The sequence below is a fragment of the Marmota flaviventris genome, chromosome 5 (assembly GCF_047511675.1).
Source record: "Marmota flaviventris isolate mMarFla1 chromosome 5, mMarFla1.hap1, whole genome shotgun sequence".
Classification (NCBI taxonomy): Eukaryota; Metazoa; Chordata; class Mammalia; order Rodentia; family Sciuridae; genus Marmota; species Marmota flaviventris.
The window spans coordinates 148,508,995-148,535,776 of NC_092502.1; the positions used below are offsets into that span (position 1 = coordinate 148,508,995).

Here is a 26,782-nt window from a genome sequence, read left to right on the forward strand (position 1 = left end):
GAGTAACATACCTGCCCATGACCGGAATGTTGCAATGATTCCCATTTTACTGGCTAGAAACCGTGCTTCTCTGTCTTCTCTATTTAAAAGTGGGGAAGAGTATCAAAGACATACAATGTTAAGATAAAATGAGTTTTTGATGCTTCTTTATCAGAATAAGAGCTATCACTGATGTTTAGATATTTACATATGGAATTTAAAAAGATGTTAAGAGAAAAGTTATCTACCCCAAAGCCAATTACCCAACTATAAACTACTTCTATTTAAAATTCAGTACATAGTTTAAAATAAACTAAAAATTTTGCTGTTCCTATTCAGTTCCATATTCCCTGCCTTTCTGAAAATTATTTTTAGATGAGCTTTATTTTAGCGTTAGAAGAGAAATCTACTTAATAAGCATCTGTCTTGCAAGGCTGCCCCTTAACAAAGAAAACTACCTAGGAAATCTCTTTTATTGCATTCTCTTATTCAAAATTCAAAGTTCTTGCCCCAAACTTATTTGAGCATTTTCAATGAGCAAGATGAATAATCTATATAGTCATTAAAATGTTATTAAATAACTAGATGATATTATTACCAACCACTTCCTACAATTATGTAACCAACTGTCTAACAATAGTTAAGACAATTAAGCAACAGATCTATTTATATTTGTTAAACATTTTTCATGGTAGACTTATGGTCGGTTTCAATGATTTACAACAATCTGATAACTCTTAATTTATGCTCCTCCAAATATCCAGATAGACATTGGCCTACTAGTATTTCATTCTCTAAGGGATGATAAAGTAATTATGCTAAAAATACATACAATACAAAAACAAAGATCTAGGTTTTACATTGAATTGTCTTATTTTTTAAATAAGAAATTAATCTTTAAATTTCCAAAGATTTCTTTTACTTTTTATAGTAATCATGAGAAAAAAGCCGTATAATTCAATGAAATAGGAAATTCATTTAAATTCACACTTCTCTAGTTCTATATGAAATCAGGCAAATATAAAAGCTTTAATATTAACACATAACATTTCATAAATTATTAGGAACCAGTGGTACTTACTTGAGCTGTCCTTCAGCAGTATCTGGACTATGTCTGTAGTGAAAATCAGTATAAGGTGCTAAAATTCGCTAATTAAAAAAAAAAAGAAAGAAAGAGAAAAAGGTAACAAAAGAGCATGAAGTCTTTTATTATAAACAGCATTCAACCTATAAAAAGCCTAAATTAATTTTTCTATCTCTTTAATTGGGTTTATCACTCAAACTTCCTTCTTAAAATTCATCAAGATATGATAGGTGACTTTTCTAAGTAAAAACTGAATTTCTGAACATTTAAATTGAGGTATAACGTAGATCAAAAACAGTACACAAAAAGTTGAATAAAAACAGTATTTTATCTAGGTTGACTTGGTAATTACTTTGTTTCAGCACTGTAAAGATGCCACTCAACCACAGCTAGTTGACTTTCTCCTTTGAAGGAAATTACTTTTTTTTTTCCCTCCAGTGATTTTTCACTGTCTTGAGTTTCAACAGTCTTACATGATGTACCTACATCTTTTTCCATTTTGTATCTCTCTTTTTTTTTTTTTTTTGAGCTTTATAATCATGAAGCAATGCTAGTTTTACAAACTGGGTCTAGGCCATTGTTGCTTTGGTTATTTGCTTCTATCAATTTACTCTCTTTTCCAAAGACACTCTCTCTCTCTCTCTCTCTCTCTCTCTCTCTCTCTCTCTCTCTATATATATATATATATATATATATATATATATATAATTTTTTTTTTTACATACAGCAATAATAATGTCTATTTTATTCTGCTGTCCTTCCTTTCCCCCCATCCCCTCCCCTCCCATCACTTCTCTCTACCCAATCTAATATGACACACTTTTCTTTTCCCCTTACATCATCATACATGTATTCTATATAATAATGAGGGTCTCGTCTCCTTCCATCTTCCGTGCAATTCCCCTTCTCCCTTCTTTTCCCTCCCACCACTCTTCCCTATTTAGTGGTAATCTTCTTCTCATGCTTTTTCTCCCTACCCCATTTTGAGTCACCCCACTTATATCAGAGAAGACATTTGCCATTTATTTTTTAGGGACTGGCTAATTTCATTTAACATAATCTGCTCTAATGCCATCCATTTCCCCGCAAATGCCATGATCTTGTTATTTTTTAGTGCTGAGTAATAAATATTTCATTGTGTATAAATGCCACATGTTTTTTTATCCATTCATCTATTGAAGGGCATCTAGGTTGGTTCCACAGTCTAGCTATTGTGAATTGTGCTGCTATAAACATTGATGTGGCTGTGTCCCTATGGTATGCTGTTTTTAGATCTTTTGGGTATAGTCCGAGAAGAGGAATAGCTGGGTCAAATGGTGGTTCTATTCCCAGCTTTCCAAGAAATCTCCATATTGCTTTCCAAATTGGCTGCACCAATTTGCAGTCCCACCAGCAATGTATGAGTGTTCCTTTTTCCCTGCATCCTCACCAAAGACTATTTTTATTCCTTTCACTATGTTTATTTACTTTCCTTTTTTCTGTTTTACTCTAGATATTTACTCATCTTTCGTTCAGTTTACTATCCAAATATCCTTGTTCAAAATGAGTGTTTAATTTCAATAAATTTTGAATTCTAGGTATTATAATTTTCATGACTAGAATTTCATTTGATTATTTTTATAGATACAATTATATCGTGAAGTTCTTCATTATTTCACCTTTTTCTTCTTCCTGAACAAATTGCCATAGTTGTCTTAAAGTCTTTCTTCTAACCTGAATTACCTTTATCTTCTAACTTGAATTATGTATTGTCTATGGAATGTTTTCTCTTTGGGGTTTTCAATCTCTATGGTCCTGTCTTTTCATAGTACTACACATTTTTGACACTGCATTTTATAATAGAATCCTCCTAGTGATGCTATACTCCACCAAAAAGGATTTATCCTTTCCTGACAGATAGTAGATTAAAACAGCTGATCACTTTATACTAATGACCAACTGAGTTAAAATTAAGCTATGCTCTCTATGGCAATTTTGTTAAGTATTAACTTTGGCCTTCCTGTGTTTCTAATTATGTCCCTTCAGTGCTTGCGATAGAGCTTATTGAGTACTTTTCTCCTCAGAAGTAAGAGATTGGGATTTTTTAAAACGTATTTCAAAAATTATAAACTGAGATCTTCATCTAATCATTCAGACAGCATCAAGAATCTGGTGAATATCAAGAACAGAAAATTAGCCATGAAATATCCAGTTTTGTCATTTTAGCACCATACTTTGCTTTCTCTGATTCCACCAAGAGCCTACCTGGATTTTCAGTGTCCAACTACACCCTAAACAACAAGTAACTCTAGGGGAAAAAAAGCTCTTGTATATTAGTGTAAATTCACTAGAAACAGAATAAACTTAAAAAGGGATATTAAAAAATATTTAAGTTAATTAAAATCTATTTTTAACAGGAAGACCATCAGGGTCTACCAACAGAGGCAACAGTACTGCAAAATGGTTATTCTGCCATTAGTAAAATTTTATTAATTTAGAATGAAAATAAAACTGATAAAATTCAAATGATATTAAAAATAGGATCATATTATCTCAACAGCAAATGCAATGACAAAGATAATAAAAGTGGAAGATAATGATAAATAATATCCAAAGTAACCAGCCTTCACTGAATATTTATGATGCTCCAGTACTATGTAAGGCATTTTAGGCAAATTAGAATTAATATAGATAAAGTACCTAGAATACACTCTTACTAATTATAAACTTTACATGAGTTCTACCTGCTGTTACTATTATTATTATTTATAGCATTTAATTATTATTACTTATAGTATTTAATCATCACAACAATTTTTTAAGGTTGAACACCTTAACTTTCATTTTACCTATGAAGAAAGCAGGTCCAAGACAAGCTAAGTAACTTGCCTAAGGTCATAAAACTAGTAGGGCACAGAGCAAAAAAAATAAAACCTGATATGTATATCCTAAAATCTGTCCTCTTGGTTTTAGTTGGGTCATGTTAAGGAGAAAAAAATGATATTTGTGGTTTTACAGAAGAAGATATAAGCAAAGACAGTAATGTATTTAAAAATCAACAAAATATTTAAAGTTTATTTCATTTATATAAGGGCTTTGCTAATTTGTTATGTAATACATCGGACTAAAAACAGCCTATACATATTATCGTCTTTTATTATAGTCATCTTCAATTTTAATAATACAGCTTTTCTACAGGAAAAAGAGAAAAGATTAAACAAACTACAAAATATCAACAATTCCAGTGTATTCTTATGGAACTATAAATAATGTGTTTGAAATCACTTATTAAGGAGACTATTTTGCTTACATGTTAGTTAATGACATGGGCTAATATCAATTTTATACTATGAAGTGTTTCTAAAAATAATTTTTAAAGCTGGGCACAGCAAATGCTTGTATTTCCAGCTACTTGAGAAGCAGAGGCAGGAAGATTACTTGAGCCAGGCTGGGTAACATAGTAAGACCCCCATCTCAAAATAAATAAATAAAAGACATACAAAAAAAGGAAGAAAGCAAGGAAGGAAAGCAGATCCTAATAAGACCATAACATTTAAGATAAGTTTCCTAAAATGATTTATAAAGACTAAGTAGGGTATAACAAATCTTTTATACCTTACATACTTTCATACCCAAATACAAATAAATCTTGATTTAAATTTACTGTGAATACTACCTGTAATGGGCAATGTAGTACATTCAGATGAATAAACTAAAAATATAGTGATAATTCTTATTCCAATCTCCACTACATATTTTTAAGAGTACACAGTATCTTATTAGACTAATTGTAAAAATTACTATGTGAATTAGTAAAAACTTAAAAATAGAGTACTATGAAAAAAAAAATGAACATACTTTCTTTCAAGTTGTATGATAGTTGCTAAAAACATGCTTCCAAATTCTGAGAATTTTAGTATGGTTTAATAAATAAATAGTATATACTCAAACTCTGTCAACATACTAAAATTCTTAAAAACAAATAGTACTCCTGAATAGGTAAATGTCTTAATGTAACCTTATTTATTCTTTTTTTAATTAACTTTTTAAATTTATATATGACAGTGGAATGCATTACAATTCTTATTACACATATAGAGCACTATTTTTCATATCTCTGGTTGTATACAAAGTACATTCACACCAATTCGTATCTTCATACATGTAGTTTGGATAATAATGTCCTTACTTATTCTTAATTTGCTCAGCAAACTTTTCATGGATAATACAAAAATAAAATTTGTTTTGCATGTCAATGAAATATTCCTGAGAATAATATATTCAATTCATTCCAAATAAAGAAGTTATAAAATAAGGGTGGGAATCAACAAGTTTTGGTTAACACAGGTTGGAAGAGTAATGTTGTTCTTACTATTAACTTCAGATTTTCAAAGTAGAAGTATGCATTTAAAATCATTTTTTAAAACTAGGAAGGAATATTGAAGTTCCTACCTCTAATTCTACATCAGCTCGCACATATTGTCGGGTCTTTGGATGATTAAGGAGGTGCAGAATTGTAGTAATGAGTGCCTCATTAATTCGACTTAATTGACAATCAATCACATTTTTTAAGATGGTGTTTAATCCACCTCGAAGGGCCACCACCTCTGGATTCTGAAGTGCTAAAATAAAAGAGAAAAACTTACCCAATTATAATGGGGGTAATAATAAAAAGTTACTTTCAAATCTAGGCTTTTACTTTAAAATTTAATTTTGAATCTGAAAAATTTTCTAAATCACCATATTTAACAATACACACACACACACACACACACACACACGTGAATTCAAGCATTCAATACAGTTTAATACACACACTCTTTAATAACTAGGGATGCCCAGAATTCTTATTCAAAAGACTAGGGATGGGGCTGGAGATGTGGCTCAAGCGGTAGCGCGCTCGCCTGGCATGTGTGCGGCCCGGGTTTGATTCTCAGCACCATATACAAACAAAGATGTTCTGTCTGCTGAAAACTAAAAAATAAATATTAAAATTCTCTCTCTCTCTCTCTCTTTAAAAAAAAAAGACTAGGGACTTTGTTTTCATGTGCATACACAAATGTGTGTTTTAAATACATTCAGGACTTACATTTTCATTTTCAATCTGTCAGAAAGTTGAGTTTCATTAAGAGGATAAACTCAATTTTTCTCCACAAGTTTAATCAATTATCCTAACATGTTTCTCAAATGCTTTTTTATACTTAACTATATACTAAGGGGTTTTCCCCCACTATATCAGGGTCTGTAACTCTTACTCTTTTTCAGTTTTTCTCTCTTAAAAACTTAGGTTAATGTTTTTTTTAAAGACATGAAATAACTGTTTTTTCCTTCTTCTTTAAAAACATTTTTCATGGTTTGTGGTGAATTTTAGAAATATATTTTCTCCTATATTTTCCAAAAGGAGGTATAATTGCATACAATTAAAATACACAAATATTAATAATACAGTTCAATACACAATGTCTATACCTTTGAAACCAATACCCCACTCTAGGATCAGAATTTTCTTTATATATATATTTAGTTGTTGATAGACCTTTATTTTATTAATTTATATGCAGTGCTGAGAATCGAACCCAGTGCCCCACACATGTCAGGCAAGTGTGCTACCACTGGGCCCCAGCTCTAGGATCAGAATTTTCATCATCCTATAAAAGTTTCTTTGCACCATTTCTCCCTCTACTGCAGACAACCATTGCTCTCATTCCTAGACTTAGATTAGCTGTGACTTCGTGAGAATCAATTTGACAAACTCAAAAGAACCACCTAAACACACACAAAAATCATACAAATTTGATATTTCTTAATTTCTTTGTTTTCTACTTTGAAAATAGTACCATTTTCCTATCCCATTTACTTCCAAAATAAATCTATCAAATCTATATTTTCATGATTCCATTGTATTAAAATTACTTTAAAAAGTTCTGTTTTTCACTGGATTCAGTGTTTTCTAGGTATATATACAGTAATACTATCTTCTTTCTAACATACTTTTAATTTATTATTTTGCCTTGCAAATAACTAAAACTTTTTAAACAATGCTAATTAAGAGTAATAAGGATGTAGTATCTGAAGAGATCTACTACTGAGAATAGCATCAAATGTAGGTTAGAGATAAATATTCTAGAATGTTCACAACATAGGCATCTAATTATTTTACTTAAATATATGTATGGATATATGTATATCTGTGTGCATATAAGAATTACTTCTTGTTTTTTTAAAAACAAAGCTATACTGATAAATCTCTTTGGAGGCAATCATTTTATCAGTTTCCAACTACTTCTGTAATTTTTGAGGTAGCCTTTTTTTCTACTTTTGAATAACTGGAAATCAATATTTATCCTGAAAACTCATTTATCTCAGTAAGTTTTCAAATACACATATATTTAAAAGTATTTTGTAATTAATAAAACTCATAAATACCTTCTTTCTCGTTTCTTTTTAATCTTCTGTTTTTCTGATCTTTGAGTTTTCCAAACAAAATATAAATGTGTATTTCACTATTATCTTCTTTCAACTATTATAGGTTAGGTTGAATAATCTATTATTACCTAATCAGAGTTATTTATTTTTTGTTGCTTTCCTTCTGTTTTCTAAGGAAGTATTTTTTTTTCTTCTTTTTCCTGTTCCTTGGCTTTTAGCTATTTACTATTTACTTAATTATAAAAAAAGCATTTTATATGATGACACATTAATCCTGAGTATAGCTTTCCAGGGATCCCATATAGTCAGATTTTTATTATGTGGTAAACTTTCTTAATCAAATTTCTAAATTTGTTGCTAAACTAAAAGATACTGTAGAAAGTACTTTAAAATATAGAATGGTAGGATTTGGCTCTTTCTTTAGCTTAAACTTTTTTTTTAATTTATTTATTGTCCCAAGAGGAATGTGACCTACACCATTCCTATTTTAAGTAGCAGAAAACATGTCATCTCTTATTGCCATTAAAAATTACACTTATTTTGGCTGGGACTGTAGCTCAGTGGTTGAGTGCTTGCCTAGCCCTTGTGAGATGCTGGTTCAATCCTCAGCATCATATAAAAATAAATAAATAAAATAAAGGTATTGTGTCCATCTATAATTTTAAAAAAATTAAAAATTATTTTAAATTACATTTATTTGCAATAAGTAAGACCGGACTTATATGCTAATTAGCCAGATATTTCTCTAAGGATTATTTGGCTTTCCTATTGATTTGTATTTAATGTTAATTTGTTACATTTACTGTTTGTTTTACTTGCTTATTCTGGCTCTACTTGTTTTCTTGACTTCTTAGAGTAAAAATCTATAGGTACTAAAATCCCTGGGTTTTTAAAAAATATTTATATTAATTATTGATGGACATTCGTTCGTTCGTTCGTTCGTTCATTCATTCATTCATTCGTATGTGGTGCTGAGAATCGAACCCAGGGCCTCACACATGCTAGGCAAGCGCTCTACCACTGAGCCACAGCCACAGCCCCTCCCTGCGATTTCTTTTGATTCAAAATTCATTTTCAGAATTCATTTTCTTCACAATGATAAGATAAATATTTACATATGTCTTACCCTCAGGTTCCCTTTGCATTTAGAATTCATTTCTGTACATGGTGGATTATTTATTATTTTAATCCACATCAGCAAATAGTGTAATTTATGTCAGACTTTCAGACTTCAAGGAGTTTTATTATAATCACTAGATTTTAGACAACTCCTATACCAAACTTCATAATGAGTAAAACTTTTAAGATTCTTACAATTTCAATGTCATTTAGAAACTGCCTGTTAAATAACAACTCTACTTTCCGACCAGAAATGCACTTTTTCATATTTTGTGCCAATAAGTAAAGGACTTATATATTAAAGGCATTAGGAAATGATACATATTCCTTATAAAAAACTGTATTTTTATAACTTGAAGAAAATTCTGACCTAGTTCACAGATAATGGCAATGCATGCTCGGACCATTCTGTCTCTTTCCTGAAGTCCATCATTTCCAACTGCAATTAATGAGTTGGCCACAGAACTAGGAAACAAGGAAGCATTCACAGTAATCATCTGTAACAGAGAGGAATTGGAAAAAGAAATTACTTCTGCATAATACATACTTTAAACTTATTTTGTTAAGACTCAGGTAAAGACCATAGAATCTTTATAAATCCAGCTAGTGATTTCACCCTTCTGTTGCATACTAATATTTCAAAGGATTCCTATAACTAATAATTGATGTAACAAATGTTAGTCATCCTTTCTATGAAAAAACATTTTTGATTTTTTTTAATGTTCCAGACTATAAATTAGTTTCCGAACAAAACTTTAATGTTTCCGAGTGTCCAGGTTACTCTAGAATAGAAACTGTATCTTATATAGCTTTTCAGTTTCCAAAGTAAATCAGTGGTGACAACAGTAGTTAACACATTACATCCCTGATTTCTTTCTTTATATATGATTATCACCAAGTCCTACCAATTTACCTCATGAACATCTTTAACCCTAACTCTCCTTTTCCATCAAATTAATTCTGGGGAGCCCTCAATCCTCCTCATTTTGCTGCAAGAAACTTCTCTAATCTCCCTAATCTGTAGGCACACTGTTATATCACAAATATATTGTTACTATGCCAGAAGGAAGAATTAATAATAAAAATTTTTTAACATTTCAAAAATTCTGATGGAAATAGTACATATTTGGTGATAAAACTCTAGATGAATCTCATTAAATGAATATAATTGGCAATAACATGTGGGATATAGAAAACAAGTAACATTTTGATTTGGAAAAGAGAAACAAATGGTTAATTATTATTTAGTAAAGACTATTTGGTAGACAGAGTATTTCAAAATAACAGGTCCCTAAACTGAGAATAGAGGAGAATGCTTTCTTTGCCTGGTAAGAAAATTCACCTATCCCGCAGATTAGTGGACTCAGAAGCCTGCTGGAAAAATAAAAATCTGCTTTGAAACAATTAGAGAATATAACTAAATGAAAATCATACAATTAAAGACTACAGAGGATCAAAGGAAAGATGTATATGAATAGAGTTGCTGTAGACAGTTATCTTCCTTAAGCAGTATTCAGTTCAATTGGAATTATAGACAACATAAAATATTTTTAATCACTATAGGACCTAAAAAAGTTTTCATATCCATTTCGAAATCATTATCTTGCCTTAATCAAAAATTTAAAAAGGTGAGAAGGAAAGCCAGGAGAAAGTGGAAAGGGATATGAGAAACTGATCTCCCTGGGGGGAAAAATTCTAACCTCTTATATCAATTTGTACTTTAATATGGAGCAGTCTATTACTATGTTCATAAGAACTTATAATAAAATTTGTCCAACCAGTGAAATGCATATGATATATCTGAAAAGAACTGGATAAAAGTCAGAAAATTTGACTTTAAGAGAAAATATGCTATTAATAAACAACAGTACCTCTACTAAATTAATCCTTTCCTTTTGTGCCTTAGTTTGCTCATTTGGAAAATAAAGATGTGTATAACCAGATGGTTTACAGAATTTCAAGTACAGAATAAAATTTTACCCTATGAATCTCACATGTCTACTAAACATATACTTACTTAATTCAATAAATTCTGCAATGGTACAAATATATAAAATTTAAAATTTTTTACAAATTAATCATTCCTCTTATTTTCCAGGGAAATATATGCAAAGAAGCTTACATTCTTTATAAAGCAGAGAATGCATTCCTCATAAATCAATGAATATTAATTAAGGGAAAAGCCACAGAATGTATTCATCATTTAAGTTTAATTATCTTTTTGGCATGATAGGACAAACATATATATAATAAATTAAATAAGGACTAGGTAATAAATTTGTAGAACTGATATGAAATTACAAAAGCACTAAGTTCTCTCAGGGTAACATCTGAAATTTGAGTTTAGTCAGGAAAATGAATACAGTGTGAAAGAGGTGAAAATGAAATGACAGGAGTAGGAAAGAAACAACAACTGAGGTAGTAGTGGCAGTCTGCCTACACACATGGAGACATAATAAGACAGAAATAGGTGGTTAAACCAAAAATGAGCTCTAAATGTCAGTGTAGGCATGTTCTACTTAATACTCACTACCTATGTCACTTTGAAAATTTGGATACTGGGCTCTTGTTCTGGTGTTGTCACTATCTGGCTGTAAATCAAGGACATAAAATTCTACCAAATCCTTATAGTTGTAATAAGAAATTATATATGAAGAAAATGATGGCTTAAATTAGTTGGATAGAAAAAAGTGTAGAAATAACTGACTAGTAGGAAAAGTACACAGAAAATGTGTAAGAATAAAACAGAAAGGACTGCCTGGATAGAAGGGGGAAAGGGAAAGAAAAAAATAAGAGACACTGAAAGAAACTATCAGATAATCTCCAAATGAATGAGATAAGTGAAAGCTGAGGATAAGTGACATGAGTATTCCTTAATTTCTCTGAATAAGTTAACTGAAAGCCCTCCCCGCAAAATTTCTGCTTTTCCTTTAAAATGTATCAATTATTTTATAGAAAAAATCAATTTTTTCATACATACATACATAACAAAAAAAAGTGACCTAGCAATTATAACACTAAACATTGATTCCTAGTAGTTCAATTGCCAAGATGGTATTGGAAAAAATAAACATGTAATATTAGACGCTAAAATTACAAATAAATTTAGTTGGGCTGGGGTTGTGGCTCAGCGGTAGAGCACTTGCCTAGCATGCGTGAGGCCCTGGTTTCAATCCTCAGCACCACATAAAAATAAACAAATAAAATAAAGGTACTGTGTTCAACTATAACTAAAAAAAATAAATATTTAAAAAAATGAATTTAGTTTCTCTGGCCAATAATGGTCACTATTTATTAGCAAATTTGCTTTATCTTTAACCCTTTTGGCTAAACCAAAGAAAAACCCTTGGTCACAACTCTTCCTCTGAGCCGGTATCTACCGGGAGAGCATGCAATTTTCCTACTCTTAGATTCACAAATAATATCTAACTCAAATTTCTCTATTAGAAGACAAATGATACTTTTATTATGGTACTATTGTTTTTAAGAATGTTTACTTTTATTGAGTGTGCACAAGAAAATTTTGAGGGTCCTTAGGATATTTTCAGAAGTTCTACAAAATTAAAAACTTAGGCAAGGCACAGTGGCACACACCTATGATCCTAGTGGCTCAGAAGGCTGAGGCATGAGAATCCTGAGTTTCAAGCCAGCCTCAGCAAAACCAAGGTGCTCGAGCAACGCAGTGAGACCCTGTCTCTAAATAAAATATAAAATAGGGCTGGGGATACGGCTCAGCAGCTGAGTGCCTGAGTTGAATCCCTAGTACCCACCCCTCCCCCGCCAAAAAAAAAAACCTTTCCATAGCAACACAAATCAAAGATATTGTCGTTTAAACTCTTATTATCTCATAAGTATATACTGAAATTTTTTTCTAGAGGTTCCAGTGCATATGTTAATACAAAAGACTGAATATAGAAGCAATTATAATAACCTAGGTATCTTCTATCAAGTTTCATTTTAAAAGACTGGCAAAAATCTAAAACAATGAAACTCTTAATTTTCTTTTTCTGGAAAACAATTATTTCCTAAAATTAATGTTATCTACTTGTAATGATTTATTGTTATTTTAACATTAATATTTTAGCCCCCAATATTATAAATATGGAGATATATAACCTCCAAGCCCAAAGAGTTGTTCTGTGTTCTTCAGAAAGAAATTCTGTTTTCTTGACTTGAATACTCATAGTATTAGGAGGGATTATATAAATCGACAAAATTTAGAATTCATTCTTAAATTTAAAATATGAAAAGCCAAACCACAGTCCTGAGATAACAGTTTACCTATAAAAAAAGTTTCAGAATCTATCTCCAATATCACTCTTACTTTTCAAACTTCTTTTAAGACTCAACTTTTCCATTTATTTGTTTCTTACTATGGTCAACTGTGGGTACTATTACTAAGCATAGGGTTCACAACTGGAAGAAAAAGGAAAAGGATGGAACGCAGTTAACAAACTAACTCATCCCATAATTTTGGAGCATTCACTGAATTCAAAGTAGAAAAGTGGTAAAGAACTATAAATTTCAAGTGTTAAATAATTTTAGACATTTTTACATAATGAACATAAACTGTACAATTTTTATGAAGGAGGAAATACCATACTTTTCTCAGGCTGTGTCCCAACAAAATTTACCTTCACTCTATTCCTTGGTCATTAGGGCATAACATTCAATAACAACAAAAAGAATTCTCATGAGCATATTTATGGATTTAGCACATTCCTAAGAAGTTCAAATTATAACCTTTTATCCTACACAATAGCTTGAGTTGTTTTTGCACTTGCCCATGGACTATATTCAAATTCACCTTCAAAACAACAAACTTGTAATACTTGTGACAACTACTTTGTAGTATTAACTACAAGCATGCAATTAAGAGAAAACCAGGAAGGAGAGCAAGTAATTCTTTCTCTAATAACTTATGAAATATGTAATTACATTTACACTTATAATGCGGGAAAGAAATACTCTTCACAATGAAGATTTTGTAAGAAATACTCTAACTATCCCCCAATCACACAGAATAATTACATAAAATATTTATGCTTACCACAAAAATTAACACATCTACTTAATTTATATTACTTTAACAAAATTAAAATGTTTAAAGAAAATTTAAGATATGGATATTAATAGAAAGATTTCACAACCATCTAATCTAAAAACATAAACAGTTAACACAAAAACCATAAACTTGCCTTTACTCTCACACATAGAGCATACCTTTCTGACTAATCGAAGTGCTTGTGTCCTCTCTACCTCGTTGCTCTGCTGTATGTCAATGCACCTAAATAATACACAAAATATTAATCATTGATAAAATCCTATTACACAACTTTTTTTCTGATAAATCAAAATAATATTCATAATGTCAATATATATTAAAACTTGAAAACATATTTTTCGAGTACCAGCAAATACTTTAGTTACCCTATGTAGCTCTAGCAATAAAATGTTATTTTAAAAAAAAAAAACATTTCCTTGAAAACTTTAGGGAAAAAAATGTAGTAAGTTCTTTATAGGACTACCTCTATTTAAAGAAAGGCTCAGACACATAATCTACACCTATAGAATAAACTAACAGAAACCAACTGAAAAAATATTAATACACCTGATAAAATTCATTTTAGAAAAATTATAATGGGGAAATATTTTAATCCTGCTTTAGTTTGTGATTTTAACCAAGGCTTAAATATGTGTCATAACTGTCTTATACAGTATCTATAAAAATTCTATTTTAAAAAAGTATAATTTGAATTCTGATTTCTCCTCAATACCTAATGTTTGATCAAATATCACTTAGCTGATATTTCCTTGTAAAATTTACTAAATTATCCAATTTGAAAGAGTCTTTGTTTAGCATAACAGTATAATTCATTTTTTTGAATTTAGGTTTAGGTAGTAATTCAGTATTCTAATACTTTATATGTAGATAGTTTACTATTTAAAAATTGCTGCTTTTATAGTTCAAGTGAAATTAATCTAAGGCAAATCTATTATAAAGTAGGAGATGGGTGTAGCTGGGGTGTAGCTCAAGGTAGAGAGCTTAGCTCCCAGGTTAGAGCCCCAGCATATGAAACACAATAAAACTAAATAGATATAGAATTCCATTTTTGGCCATTACAGAGAGGCTTAAATAAGACTAATCCTCCAGCTAAAAACAATTGTGAAGGTTGGAAAAAAAAACAAAACTTGAAAAACCAATTATTAAAAGAGCAATGGAGGCTGGGTCTCATGACACATGCTTGTATTCCCAGCAGCTTGGGAGGCTGTGGCAAGAGGATCACAGATTCAAAGCCAGCCCCAGCAACTAAGCGAGGCCCTAACCAACTCAATGAGATCTTGCCTCAAAATAAAAAACATAAAGGGATAGGGATGTTGCTCAGTTGTTAAGCACTCTGGGTTCAAGCTCTAGTACCAAAAAACAAAAACAAACAAATAAAAAGGATAATGGAGAATAATGCCTGAAAAGAAAGCAAAGAAAACTCTATGTTGTATATGCATATGTGTGCATGGTTGTGTGTGTGTGTTTTACTGCGGATTTAATACAGGAACACATTACCAAGCCTTTTTAAATTTTTTAAATTTTGAGACAAGGTCTCCTAAGTTGCTGGCCTTTTATATGTAGATATAAATTCTCTTGCCTCAACCGAGTTACTGGGATTACAGAGTACACCACAGCAACTTGCAGGAGCTCTACATTCAACCAGTCTTTTCTCTTGGAGTAAATCTCCAGTCTAAGGGACATAGAGTCCTAAGAGAAAGCAAAAGTCTGTCTGAACTAGAAAGACAGAGGCTTAATTTTGTAGCACCTAAAGTGGCTAGGAGTTGAGGGGCAAAATCCCAAACAGAAGAAAGCACAGGGAAGTAAGTTAAAATATGTATGCAATGTTTTCTTCAAGCCAGTTGCCAGATTCTGTGTTGTACAAAAGCAGGATTAAGACTTGAAGAAACCACACAAGATGCTACTCTCAAAAGTAAAGGTACAGAGCAGAAATGTCAGTAGGTACATAATACTGGAGATCAAATACATAATAAAAAATAAAAAGGCTGGGAATGTATCTTAGTGATAAACCATCCCTGAGTTCAATCCCTGCTACCAAAAAGAAAACCCAATTATGGTTAGCAGGGTGTAATGGCACAAATAGGCTGGGATGATGAGGCAGGAGTATCTTTTAATTTGAGGCCAGGCGGTCAACTAAGGAAGACCCTGTCCCAAAATAAAATAAGAAGAGCTGAGGAGAACCCGTGTTCAATCTCTAGTACTGCCAAAAACAGAACAAAAGAACAAAAAGCCTATGACTGATATATTCAAGAAAGTAAAAGGCGGAGAAATAAAGCAGAGACCTAAACATTTTAAAGGATAAAGAAAATAAAACTTAGTAACTAAAATTAAGAATTCAAGAGACTGTCTACTAGCAGGATAGAATGGAATACATTAAGTAGTAAGCAAGCACCCTGAAGTACAAAAATTAATAACTACCACCAAAAAGGGTTGAAAAATATAAGGGCATCAGACACACAGGGGAATGTGAAAAGATCCAACATGTGCATAGATGGAGTACCAAAAAGTCAAACAACAATAATTCATAAGCAATAAAAAATACTAACTGGTAGCCAAAACACCTTCAAATAAGAAGGCAAAATAGAGGTATTTATACACAAATTAAACATGATAATTCACCTCTGGTAGTCCTTCATTACAAAAAGTGGTAAAAGAAGTTCATCAAATAGAAAGCAATTCAAGACAAAAGCACAGAAATAAAAGAAGGAAGACTACTGGAACAGGTGAATAATATGTAAATATACTTGAAATGTAAAACAATGTATGGACTATCTTGTGGGGTTAAGATTCAAGATTAAAATGTAACAACAGATAAAAATCATAAAAGAGAAGACATAAATAGCAACAGATTTTTTTGGACTGTTCTGGTAGTAACAAAAGGGGCAGACCTCAATGTATGAAAGATATATGGCAATCTCTAGGGCAACTATTAAAAGCAAAGACTATAAAAACAAGACACTAACACAAGAGGGGGAAAATTCTTGATTATTCAAAAATGACAACAAAAGAAATATAAAATACAAGAAAATTTTGACCAAAAGGCTATAAATAGCAAGATAACAAACATATATATTCAAAAACTAATAGCAAGATGACAAACTCACAAATAAGTAATTACATTAGATACAGTTAATAAATTATACACATACTAAACCACCCATACTCTGAATACTTTAATTAGAAGGTAGAGATGGTTGAATTAAATATTAAAGTAGAAAAATCTATGATATTTACAGGGCAAAAACTTAGATGTAAGGAGATAAAGCAAAGTGGAAAAAAGATACCACACAAACAATAAATAAAAGAAAGGCATCATTATAAAACATGAACATTTCTTCCTACTAGGAATAAAGAGGGACATTTCATAATTATAAAGGTATTAACCTTTTGAAGACTTAATGAATGCAACATGAAATTTCAAGAAAAAAAAGTCTCAATAGCACTACATTTATTAAACAAATCAGAATTTTTTAAATACCTAAAAACAGAAACTCAGCAAGTGAGATTTAATAATGAATTCTGTTCATCATGTAGGGGGGAAAAAATCAACATACATATTATACAAATTCTTCCAGAGAATAAAAAGAAGGTAATACTTCTCTAGTTATTTCATGAAACATATTCCTAATACCAAAACCAGACAAGTTATTAGTGGAATTAAAAAAATAAAAGCCTATGCCTCTCATGAAAATAGTTGTCAAAAGTATTATGCAAAATATCAGCAAACCAAATTCAGTTATAAAAAAGTAGAAGACAGCCGGGCACAGTGGCACAAACCTGTAATTCTACTGGCTTGGCAGTAAGTTTGAGGCAAATGGTTCCACTGTTCAAAGCTAGCCACAGCAACTTAGTAAAGCCTTAAGCAACTTAAGGATACTCTGCCTCAAAACTTAAAAAAAAAAAACAAAAAAATGAAAAGAAAAAAGCAGGGCCTATGGATGTGGCTCAATGATTAAGGGCCTTTGGATTCAATCCCTGGGTTTAAAAAAAAAAAAAGGAGAAGACATAAAAACAAGTAGTGTTCACTTCAAGAATACAGACCAGGAATATAAAGAAAATTTACTAAAAGCCTATTGAAAGTACAAACAAAGGCTAAATATTAAATACTTTCTACCTGAGTTCATGAGTAAAACACTAGTATCATTCTAATAAGTGTTATATTCAAACAACTGTAGTAAAGCAAAAACAAACAAACAAACAAAACAAGGCTAAAAGGCTAAAAGAATTTGAAAGAAAAAAATAAAATAGTCATCATTTGCAATTAATCCTTATGTGCATAGGAAATCCAATATAACCTATAAACAAGTAGAATTGCATAATGAATTTGGTGTGGTTGCTAGATAAGAGGTCAATTCCCTTTGCCAATGTTTTTCTATATAGTAATAGCTATAAACAGTAAAGAAAAATATTTTAATTACATTAGTACTATTATTCTTTAAAAACCTAATGCATATGAATAAACTTTACCAACAGTTCAAAACCTCTGCAGAGAAAACAACAAAATTTATTGAAAGAAATCAAAATTTCCAAGAAATTAATATTTGGAAGATTCAATTAAAATGTCAATTCATCCCCAATTAAATTACAACTTCAATGCAATCCTTACTAAATTCCCACAAGTTATGCAGAAATGAACAGATGATTCTAAAATTTATATGTAAATGCAAAACCCAAAATAGTATAAGAAGATGGAGGACTCACATGAACAGATATCAAGATGAATTATAAAGCTAAAGTAGTGAAAACAGTGAGAAACTAGTGTGAGAATAGACAAAATGACCAACTATAGACAACAGAGAAAAACATACTTAGTGACCTGATTTATAACACAGGTGAATTTAATCTAGACACAAAATAAAATTTTTTCAATAAATGGATACTCATCAAGATAAAAATGAATCATAACTTGATACCTACCTCATACTTTACCCAAAAATCAAATTTGATCAAGTCAAAACAGATGATTCATAGACTTACATGGATAAGAAAAAAGAAAAAAAAAACAGAAAACACAGATGTCTTTAAAAGAGACAAAAAGCACTTTGAATTTCATTAATTATAAACTTTTGTTCATCAGAGAGTGAAATGGCAAGACAAACTCAATATAGAATATATTCTAACATATATTCTATAAAAAGACTCATGTCCAAAAAAACTGAAGAATTCCTATATAACCCAAAAGACAATCCAATTTACAAATGGGAAAAAGTTAGGATAACCAAATTGGCAACAAGCAAACAAAAGTTCTCACTTACCAAGGACCTGCAAATTAATACTAAAATAAGAAGCCATAATGAAATCCATTCCAAAAAGCCAGATTTGAAGACGGAAAACATCAAATGCTGATGTGGAGAAACTGAAATTCTCATATATGTGGTGAAGTAGTATTAAGTCAGAGCAAACATTTGGAAAAGTATTTAGCAGTATCTACTAAAGTTAAAAAAGTATATGTCCTCGTAATTCCAGTTCTACATATAACTAAGAGATATAAGAGCATATATGTCCACACAAAGATTTGCACAAGAATATTCAAAGAAGCGTTATTCAAAATAGTTAAGAGCTGAAAATTATTGATTTTTCTGGGTTATTTTCTGTGGTCTAATCATAAAATGAAATACTACACAGTACTAAAAAACAAAAATGAATTAACATGGATAAATTTCAGATACCAGTCAAAGAAAAAAGTAACTACTGTATACTTTCAACTGATACTTAGGAACAGGAAAAACTAGTGTATGATGAGAAAATTCAGAATAATATTTACTACTGGTTGAATATATAATGGAGCTCTACTGTCATGCTGAAAATATTCAAAGTCTTCTTACTTCCTGTATATGTAATGTAAAAATGGCCAAGCTTTACATAAAAATAAATGTACACTTTACACAAGAATGTTAAAACCTGATATAAAAATTTAAAAACATATAAACTCAAAGAAAATTACCTAGCTATTAAATAGTCCACTTTCAATTTTAGCACCTTCTGCAGAATACTGGAGTCTTGTATAAGATACCGAAGTGCCCGTAGCCCTGCTGCTCGCACTTCTTTTGCTTCATTTAATAAAGCTAAGCGCAAACTGTGTGAAAATAAACAAAAGAATTTTGTTGCATGAGTTTCAAATACACATAAAATTATACTACAGGCTAAGAAGTATCCTTTATCCAAAACACTTGGGATGAGGAAAGTTTTGGATTCTGCAATTTGGAGGATTTTAGAATTATTTGCGTAGACCATACTAAGTGAGAATTCCTAATCTGCAAATCCAAAGCTTTTGAACACTTCTATGACACTAAGAAACTTTCAAATTTTGGAGTATATTGGATTTCAGACTTTAGGATTAGGTACGCTCAACCTGTATCAAATTCTTCCTCAGTGGAGCTATGTAAAACTTCTAACTATGCATGATTAATTCTACCTCAATTTTGCTTATATAAAAACCATTCACTCCAAACCACAAATTTCACTTAGTGATGGTGGTGTTTTTAATCTTTCCTTCTTGGTGCATTCTTATAATCAAACAAATGTTACTGAGTTTTATTCTATCTTCTATGTCTACATTATATAAACAATAGGAAATTAAATATATCTTTTTCAAGCTATATCATATATGCCTCACAATCTATTCTCCTTCATTTGTCTATTTGATTCTATCTGTATAAAAGAATCATTTGTTTAAACCAGAAATAAAAGTGCTTTATAATGACAGCACAGACCATTTCTTTCAATTTTAATTCCTAAGAGAACCATAAAGATGAAAATTAAAGTATATTAAATATTATGCCTCTATCAATATGCTTGGGTGAATCAAATTTGCCCTAAGTATACATTCTCTCAGAGATCTAGAGTTATAGATTTCTTTATTCCTGGGCAGAATATGAGAAAAATTCAACCTGGAAATTTTAGATTTAATTTGGAAATTTAAATTATAAAAATCAAGGTGCTTTTGACCATTAGCTTTGGTTCTTCATGTTTAAAAATTACAAAGTATCAACAAAGATTTATAAGATAACAAAACCACTGAAGATCCTGAAAGTTTCTAATGTTCAAGTAGCTTACTTCAAAATAAACTATTAGGGGCTATATTATCTTATTTCTAGTTTAAAATTACTAAAATCTGGAAGAGATGGGGAGGTAAGTGAACAATACTTACCAAATTATGATATCTTCATAGTTAAAGCCCAGTCTTTCTTCACTGTGTCCAATATCACAAAGAAGCTGTCAGACAAACAAAACAAAGTATGTATACATGAGTTGTGAATTTTTATACATTATATTTTTAAGTTAGAAAATAGACATTTTAATAAATGTTATGATTTTTATGATTTTACCATAAAACTATGCAGCTTTATTTCTTTTAAAACATTTTTTATTTGTTCTTTTTAGTTATACATGACAGTAGACTGTATATTGACACATTATGCATACATGGAGTATAACTTCCCATTCTTGTGGTTGTCCATGATGTGGAGCTTCACTGGCTGTGTATTCACATATGAATACAGGAAAGTTATGTCTGATTGATTCTACCGTCTTTCCCATTTCCATCCCCCTCTCCTTTCTCTTCATTCTCCTTTGTCTAATCCAATAAACTTCTATCCCCCGCTCTTATTGTGTATTAGCATCCACATATCAGAGAGGAAAATTTTGCCTTAGGTTTTTTGGGATTGGCTTATTTCAGTTAGCATGATAGTCTCTAGTTCCATCCATTTACCAGCAAATACCGTAATTTCATTCCTCTTTATCGCTGAGTAATATTCTACTTTGTGTGTCTATATGCGCATGTGGGTATATATCACATTTTCTTTATCCATTCATCTGTTGAAGGGCTCCAAGGCTGGTTCCATAGCTTAGCTGTTGTGGACTGAGTTGCTATAAACATTGATGTGGCTGCATCACTATAGTATGTTGATTTTAGGTCCTTGTGTATATGCTGAGGAGTGGGACTAACTGGGTCAAATGGTGGTTCCATTTCAAGTTTTCTGAGGAATCACCATACTACTTTCCAGAGTGGTTTATGCAGATTTATTTCTATCATCTGTTTTTTATTTGACCTATCAAATTTAAATTTCTTTAACCCACCTATCCTATTTTCAATAAATCATTTCTATTATTCCATTTCCCCACAGTAATTTTATTGTTTAAAAACTACTTTTTAAGTGTTTACTTTAAAGTTTATAGCATATGTTCCTAGCTTATAAGTCTAACAGAAATTATTTCTATACCATGTTCTCAATAATGCTAAGTCTTAAAATATTCTAACTACATTTATTGTCCTCATATTCCATTTCACTGTTATTTCTTTTTCTACTTCTAAACACCATAAGGCATTATTGTTATTGTTTTAGTTTTTGTAGTCAGTATTTAATCAATATCAATTTATATTTATGCCCCATTAATCAATTATCAATTTATATTTATCATATATTTAACATCTTCATTCCTTTCTTCATTTTAGTAGTTCCTCCTAACTTGAAAATTGTGTTTGTTATTGCTACTGACAAATTTTGTTGGTGTTTTGATTTAATGTTAGCCCAGCTTCCTAGTTACAATTCCCTTAATTTTAGTTTGAGAATAATTTTTCATTTTAGCTTTCATTTTTGAAGACTATTTTGCTGGATATATAGAATATTAGGTTAATTGCTATTTTATTCCAACAGTTTCAAGCCATTCTTTCTCTTGAGAAATTCACTGTCAGTGTTACTATTGGCTATTCTGAAAGTTATAATCTTTTTTCTCAGGTTCTTTTAAAGACTTTTTTCCTATTTTTTTTAGTTTTTTGTTCTTTTCTTTTTTATTAGTACATTATAATTATACATTAACAGTGGGATTCATTGTTACATATTTGCATATGCAGACAATATAACAATATTGTTATATTTGATGAAAAAAATTTGGTCAATTTTTTTTTCCCAGTACCTCTCTTGTTCCTCTTATCCCTCACCCTGGTCTTCTTCATTTGTTCTCCTGATCCCCCTTCTATTTTCATGTGATCTCCCCCACATTTTTTCCTTTCTAGATTCCTCAGATGAGAGAAAATATTTGTATGTTTTCTGTGACTTTCTGAGTTTGGTTTATTTTGCTTATCAAAGTGCTCTCAAAATTCTTCAAAAGAATAAAAGTGGAACCATCATATGACCCAGGTATCCCACTCCTTAAGATTTTTCTAAAAGAACTAAATCAGCATATTGTAGTAATACAGGCAAATAAATGTTTATAGCAGCACATATTTACATAATTATTATTTACATAATTCTCTACAGTCAAATTATGTAAACAGCTCAGGTGCCTGTTAATACATGAATGACACCATGAAGTTTTATTTAGTAGCCATAAAGAGGAATAGAATTTAGGCATTTGCTGATAAATGGATGAATCTGGAGAACACTATGCTAAATGAAACAAGCCAGACTCAGAAAGTTAAGGGTCCTATGTTTTCTCTCTTGTGTGGAAGCTAGAGCAAAATAAGGGGATAAAAACAGGGTTGGGAAATCCCATGAAAATATAAGAAAGATGAAGGAGGAGAGAAGGGAGATAAGCAAAGGGAGGAAATGCAGAACAAAATCAACAAAATGATATCATGTACATATACAAATATACCACAGTGAATTCCCCATTATGTATATCTATAAAGCACCAATTCAAATAAGTAAATAAATAGAATAAAGATAAGTAGAGGAAGAGGAACCAGGGGAGAAAAGAGGGGAAAGAAAGAGGAAGTACTAGAGACCAAAATGAAGCAAATTATATTCCATTCATGTTTGATTATGTCCAAATAAACCCCTGCTAGTATGTGTAACTAAAATGCACTAATAAAAATTGGAAAGGGGTATATATCCCCCAAAGATAAACTTAAAATAACCCTTTTTACTCTAAACTTTTTAAATTTGGATTCATCAGGGCTTAGTGCTGCGGAAAGGCATATGTGTCCAAAAAATGTACATAAGCCCAAGGTACTTTGGAAGGATATTCTAACAGGACAATGGAAAGGTCCTGACCCAGCGACTGTCTGGAGTCGGGGTCTGTTTGTGTGTTTCCACAGGGAGAACAGCAGCCAATTTGGATTCCAGAGAGATTAACTAAAGCGATTTCTACAGACCAAAAAGAAGATGATTTGGCTCAAATCCATAACAGCTGATATTCAGAACTCCAGTTTGGCTATTCTTACATCTGCGACAGTGATTCTCCCACACCTGGAGGCTAATGAATAATGAACACCATTAAGGCCTATTTCAAATGTAAGAAACCTTGGGGCTTACTTGTGGGAATACCTTCAGACTCATATGCAAGTTACAGGAAGAAGGATGGGATATCCAAAGAAGAGTCAAACCCAGGTGGTAACCAGGATGCCTTCTTTCAATATCTATTTTATTATTGCCTTTTCCCACATCATGAAGTTTTATTTTATTTTTTTGAGCTCAAACAGACCTAGGTTATTGTTTTTCTGATCAGTTCTATTTTTTGACTGTGGAGTTTTTAAATATTGCAATGGAGATTTCACCTGTGAAAAGCTACAAGGCCTTTACTATTATGTTATGTGTTGTATGTATTGTTATGTGTGCACACTTCTGTTTTGTGTTGTATGTCTGTATGTGCGTATGTCCATATATCATATATGATATATATAATATATATATATAATAGGGGGCTCTGGGATTAGGGCGGATCCTGCAAGGCTTTGTGGTGGCTCGGTTATTTTGTGCCCAGCCAGACTGTGGCAAAAAAATATTTAAATAAAACTAATTCTCTCAAGTTCTCCATTTTCCTACAAATAACATAATTTCATTCTTTTTTGAGGCTGAATAAAACCCCATTGTATATTTATGCGACATTTTCTGAATGCATTCATGCATTAAGGCTTTTTTCTTTGTCTTTGGTTTTTAGCAATCTTACTATGATGGGTCCAGGTGTGGTTTCCTTTGTACCCAATGCTGCTTAGGGTAAACAAGAATTACTAAATCTGAATTGATATATTTTATTAGTTTTAGAACATTCTGTACGTTATCTCTTCAAACTTATGTCAGCCTAAATCTATTTATTCTCTTACAGTAATTCAATTATAATGTCTGTCAGATCTTTTCATGTATACCACAAATCTCTAAATTCTCTATTTTATTCTTTTTTCTCTTATCTCAATACTTCGGCTGAATATTTCTACTGACCTGAATTTTGATGTGTTTAATCTTATATTATTCTTATCTGATAAGTTTTTTCTTAATGAGATTTCAATTCTAGAAAATATATTATTCTCTTCTTGAATTTTCATTTAATCTTAGATTGTCCAATATTCTTAGGAAAATATTAAACTTTTGTCTATTTTCTCCATAGTTTCCTTGATTTACTTGACATATTAATTACAGTTATTGAAAATGTTATTCTTATTAGCTATTTTCTCTTTTGCTCTAGTCAGGTAATCAGTCTTGTCCTTTGGTGGCTTCTTTGACGTCTGCTCATATACCAAACTTGCAGATTCCCAACAATGTTATCTTTCACTAAATACAGTCAGCCTTCTCTCTGTTAGGCCACTGTACAGTGCTGAGTCAAAGTTAGGTGGTTATTCTGGTTAGACTTAGTTGAACTGCTTTTTCCTTGCCCCCTAAGGTTTCAACTGAAAGCTTGTTGGTAAGAGACTTTGTCTTACTAACAAATTTAATTTTTGTCTTACAAATATACTAAAAGCTCTACCCTTGATTTTCAAAGATTTTTCTGCTTAGGTTTTCAGTTTCCCTTTCTAGGCAGCCAGTATTCATGCAAAAAATGTAGTGCAGGGAGAATTTTCTTATGCTTGATGTATCCTATGTCTTCACCAAAAGCTCTGGGCTTTTTTTGTTTGTTTGTTTGTTTTCAGCAATAATAATCCTATGTCTAATGCTATTAAGCCTCAGTTTCCTGCCCTCACTCCATATCAGGAAGTATTCCCTGAGTACAAACTGTTGGAGAATGAAACTCACTTTTGAAGATTCTCTCTTTTTCCTGTACTTCTTGTCCCCTGCCTGTGCAGTTCTCTGCTGCTTTCAAATAAGTTTTGTTAGTAGTTTTCATTGAGAGCGCTGGTCTAAAGCTAGCTACCTAGATTCTCACTTGTATATACAGGGTTTTAACATAGGTAAGAGTTTTAAACTTTGATTTTAAAAGTTACATAAAACTTTCTCTAGTTATATACTGGGGCTAAATGAAACAGATTAAAGAGTAGTTAAACCATTTGTTTAATACTGTAGATGTAGAGAAATCTCCAAAGTGGTATTAATTCTGCCTCAGTATGAAGTTAGAAAAATCATAACCATATAAAAAAGTGGTCATCAAATCTAATAATGTAAGTTCATAACACAAAATTTCCTAACTTCTTTAGAGGGCAAAACAAAAACAACAAAAAAAAAAAAGGAAGGAAGGGAGGGAGGGAGGGAGGGAGGGAAAGAAAAATATTCCAAGTAGAATAGAGCTGAGGGCAGGAATACAATACCTGCTCTCATGTATGGCAATATTGCAGATATTGCTTACCAATATTCCTATAAAATCCTTAAAATTTTAAAATACAAACAAAGTATATTCACTTTCCAAAGGGCATGACTTTTTTTGGTCTCATTTTTATTGTTTGATGCACCATGTTGCAAGTACTTAAAAACCGAAAAGAATAAGAACTTTTTATACATACATGTTGACTTAAAACAATAATACAAAATTTTCTAAGTTTTAAAACCAGAATAAAAAATTTCTATAATTTTTATACCACTAAAAACCCATTTGCACACCTAAAATTGTAAGTAATGTAATAATCAAAAATATTTGCAAGAAGCATGATAGTCAAAAAGTTAAGGCGTATATATGTTTTCTAAGGCTATAGACCGGGTGGCTTAAAAAACATAAATTTACTTCCTTGTGATTCTGGAGGCCAGAAGTCCAAGATCAAAGTGATGGCAGGGTTTTTTTCTTTGCTAAGACTCTCCTTGACTTGCAACTGGCCATTTTTTAAAATGTATCTTCCCATGGTCTTTTCTTTGTGTTTGTCTGTGTCCTAATCTCATCTTGGAAGGACACCTGATATACTGGATTAGGCCTACCTATATTCCTTCATTTTTCCTTAATTATCTTTCTTAAGGGCCCTATCTCCAAATATAATCACATTCTGAGGTAAT

General features: G+C 31.2%; 1 protein-coding gene across 3 annotated transcripts in view; it reads right to left on the bottom strand.

The window, feature by feature from the left end:
- Positions 1 to 26,782, bottom strand: part of Rictor (RPTOR independent companion of MTOR complex 2) — a 107,727-nt gene that overhangs the window by 41,181 nt on the left and 39,764 nt on the right. For all 3 annotated transcript variants that reach the window (XM_071612686.1, XM_027936207.2, XM_071612685.1), the window contains 7 exons: positions 20,803 to 20,867; positions 19,597 to 19,728; positions 13,811 to 13,874; positions 8,958 to 9,084; positions 5,495 to 5,664; positions 1,061 to 1,128; positions 12 to 79 (listed from right to left, as the gene is read on the bottom strand). In XM_071612686.1, the coding sequence (XP_071468787.1) occupies positions 12 to 79; positions 1,061 to 1,128; positions 5,495 to 5,664; positions 8,958 to 9,084; positions 13,811 to 13,874; positions 19,597 to 19,728; positions 20,803 to 20,867 (694 nt within the window). The remainder of the gene's footprint in view (positions 1 to 11; positions 80 to 1,060; positions 1,129 to 5,494; positions 5,665 to 8,957; positions 9,085 to 13,810; positions 13,875 to 19,596; positions 19,729 to 20,802; positions 20,868 to 26,782) is intronic.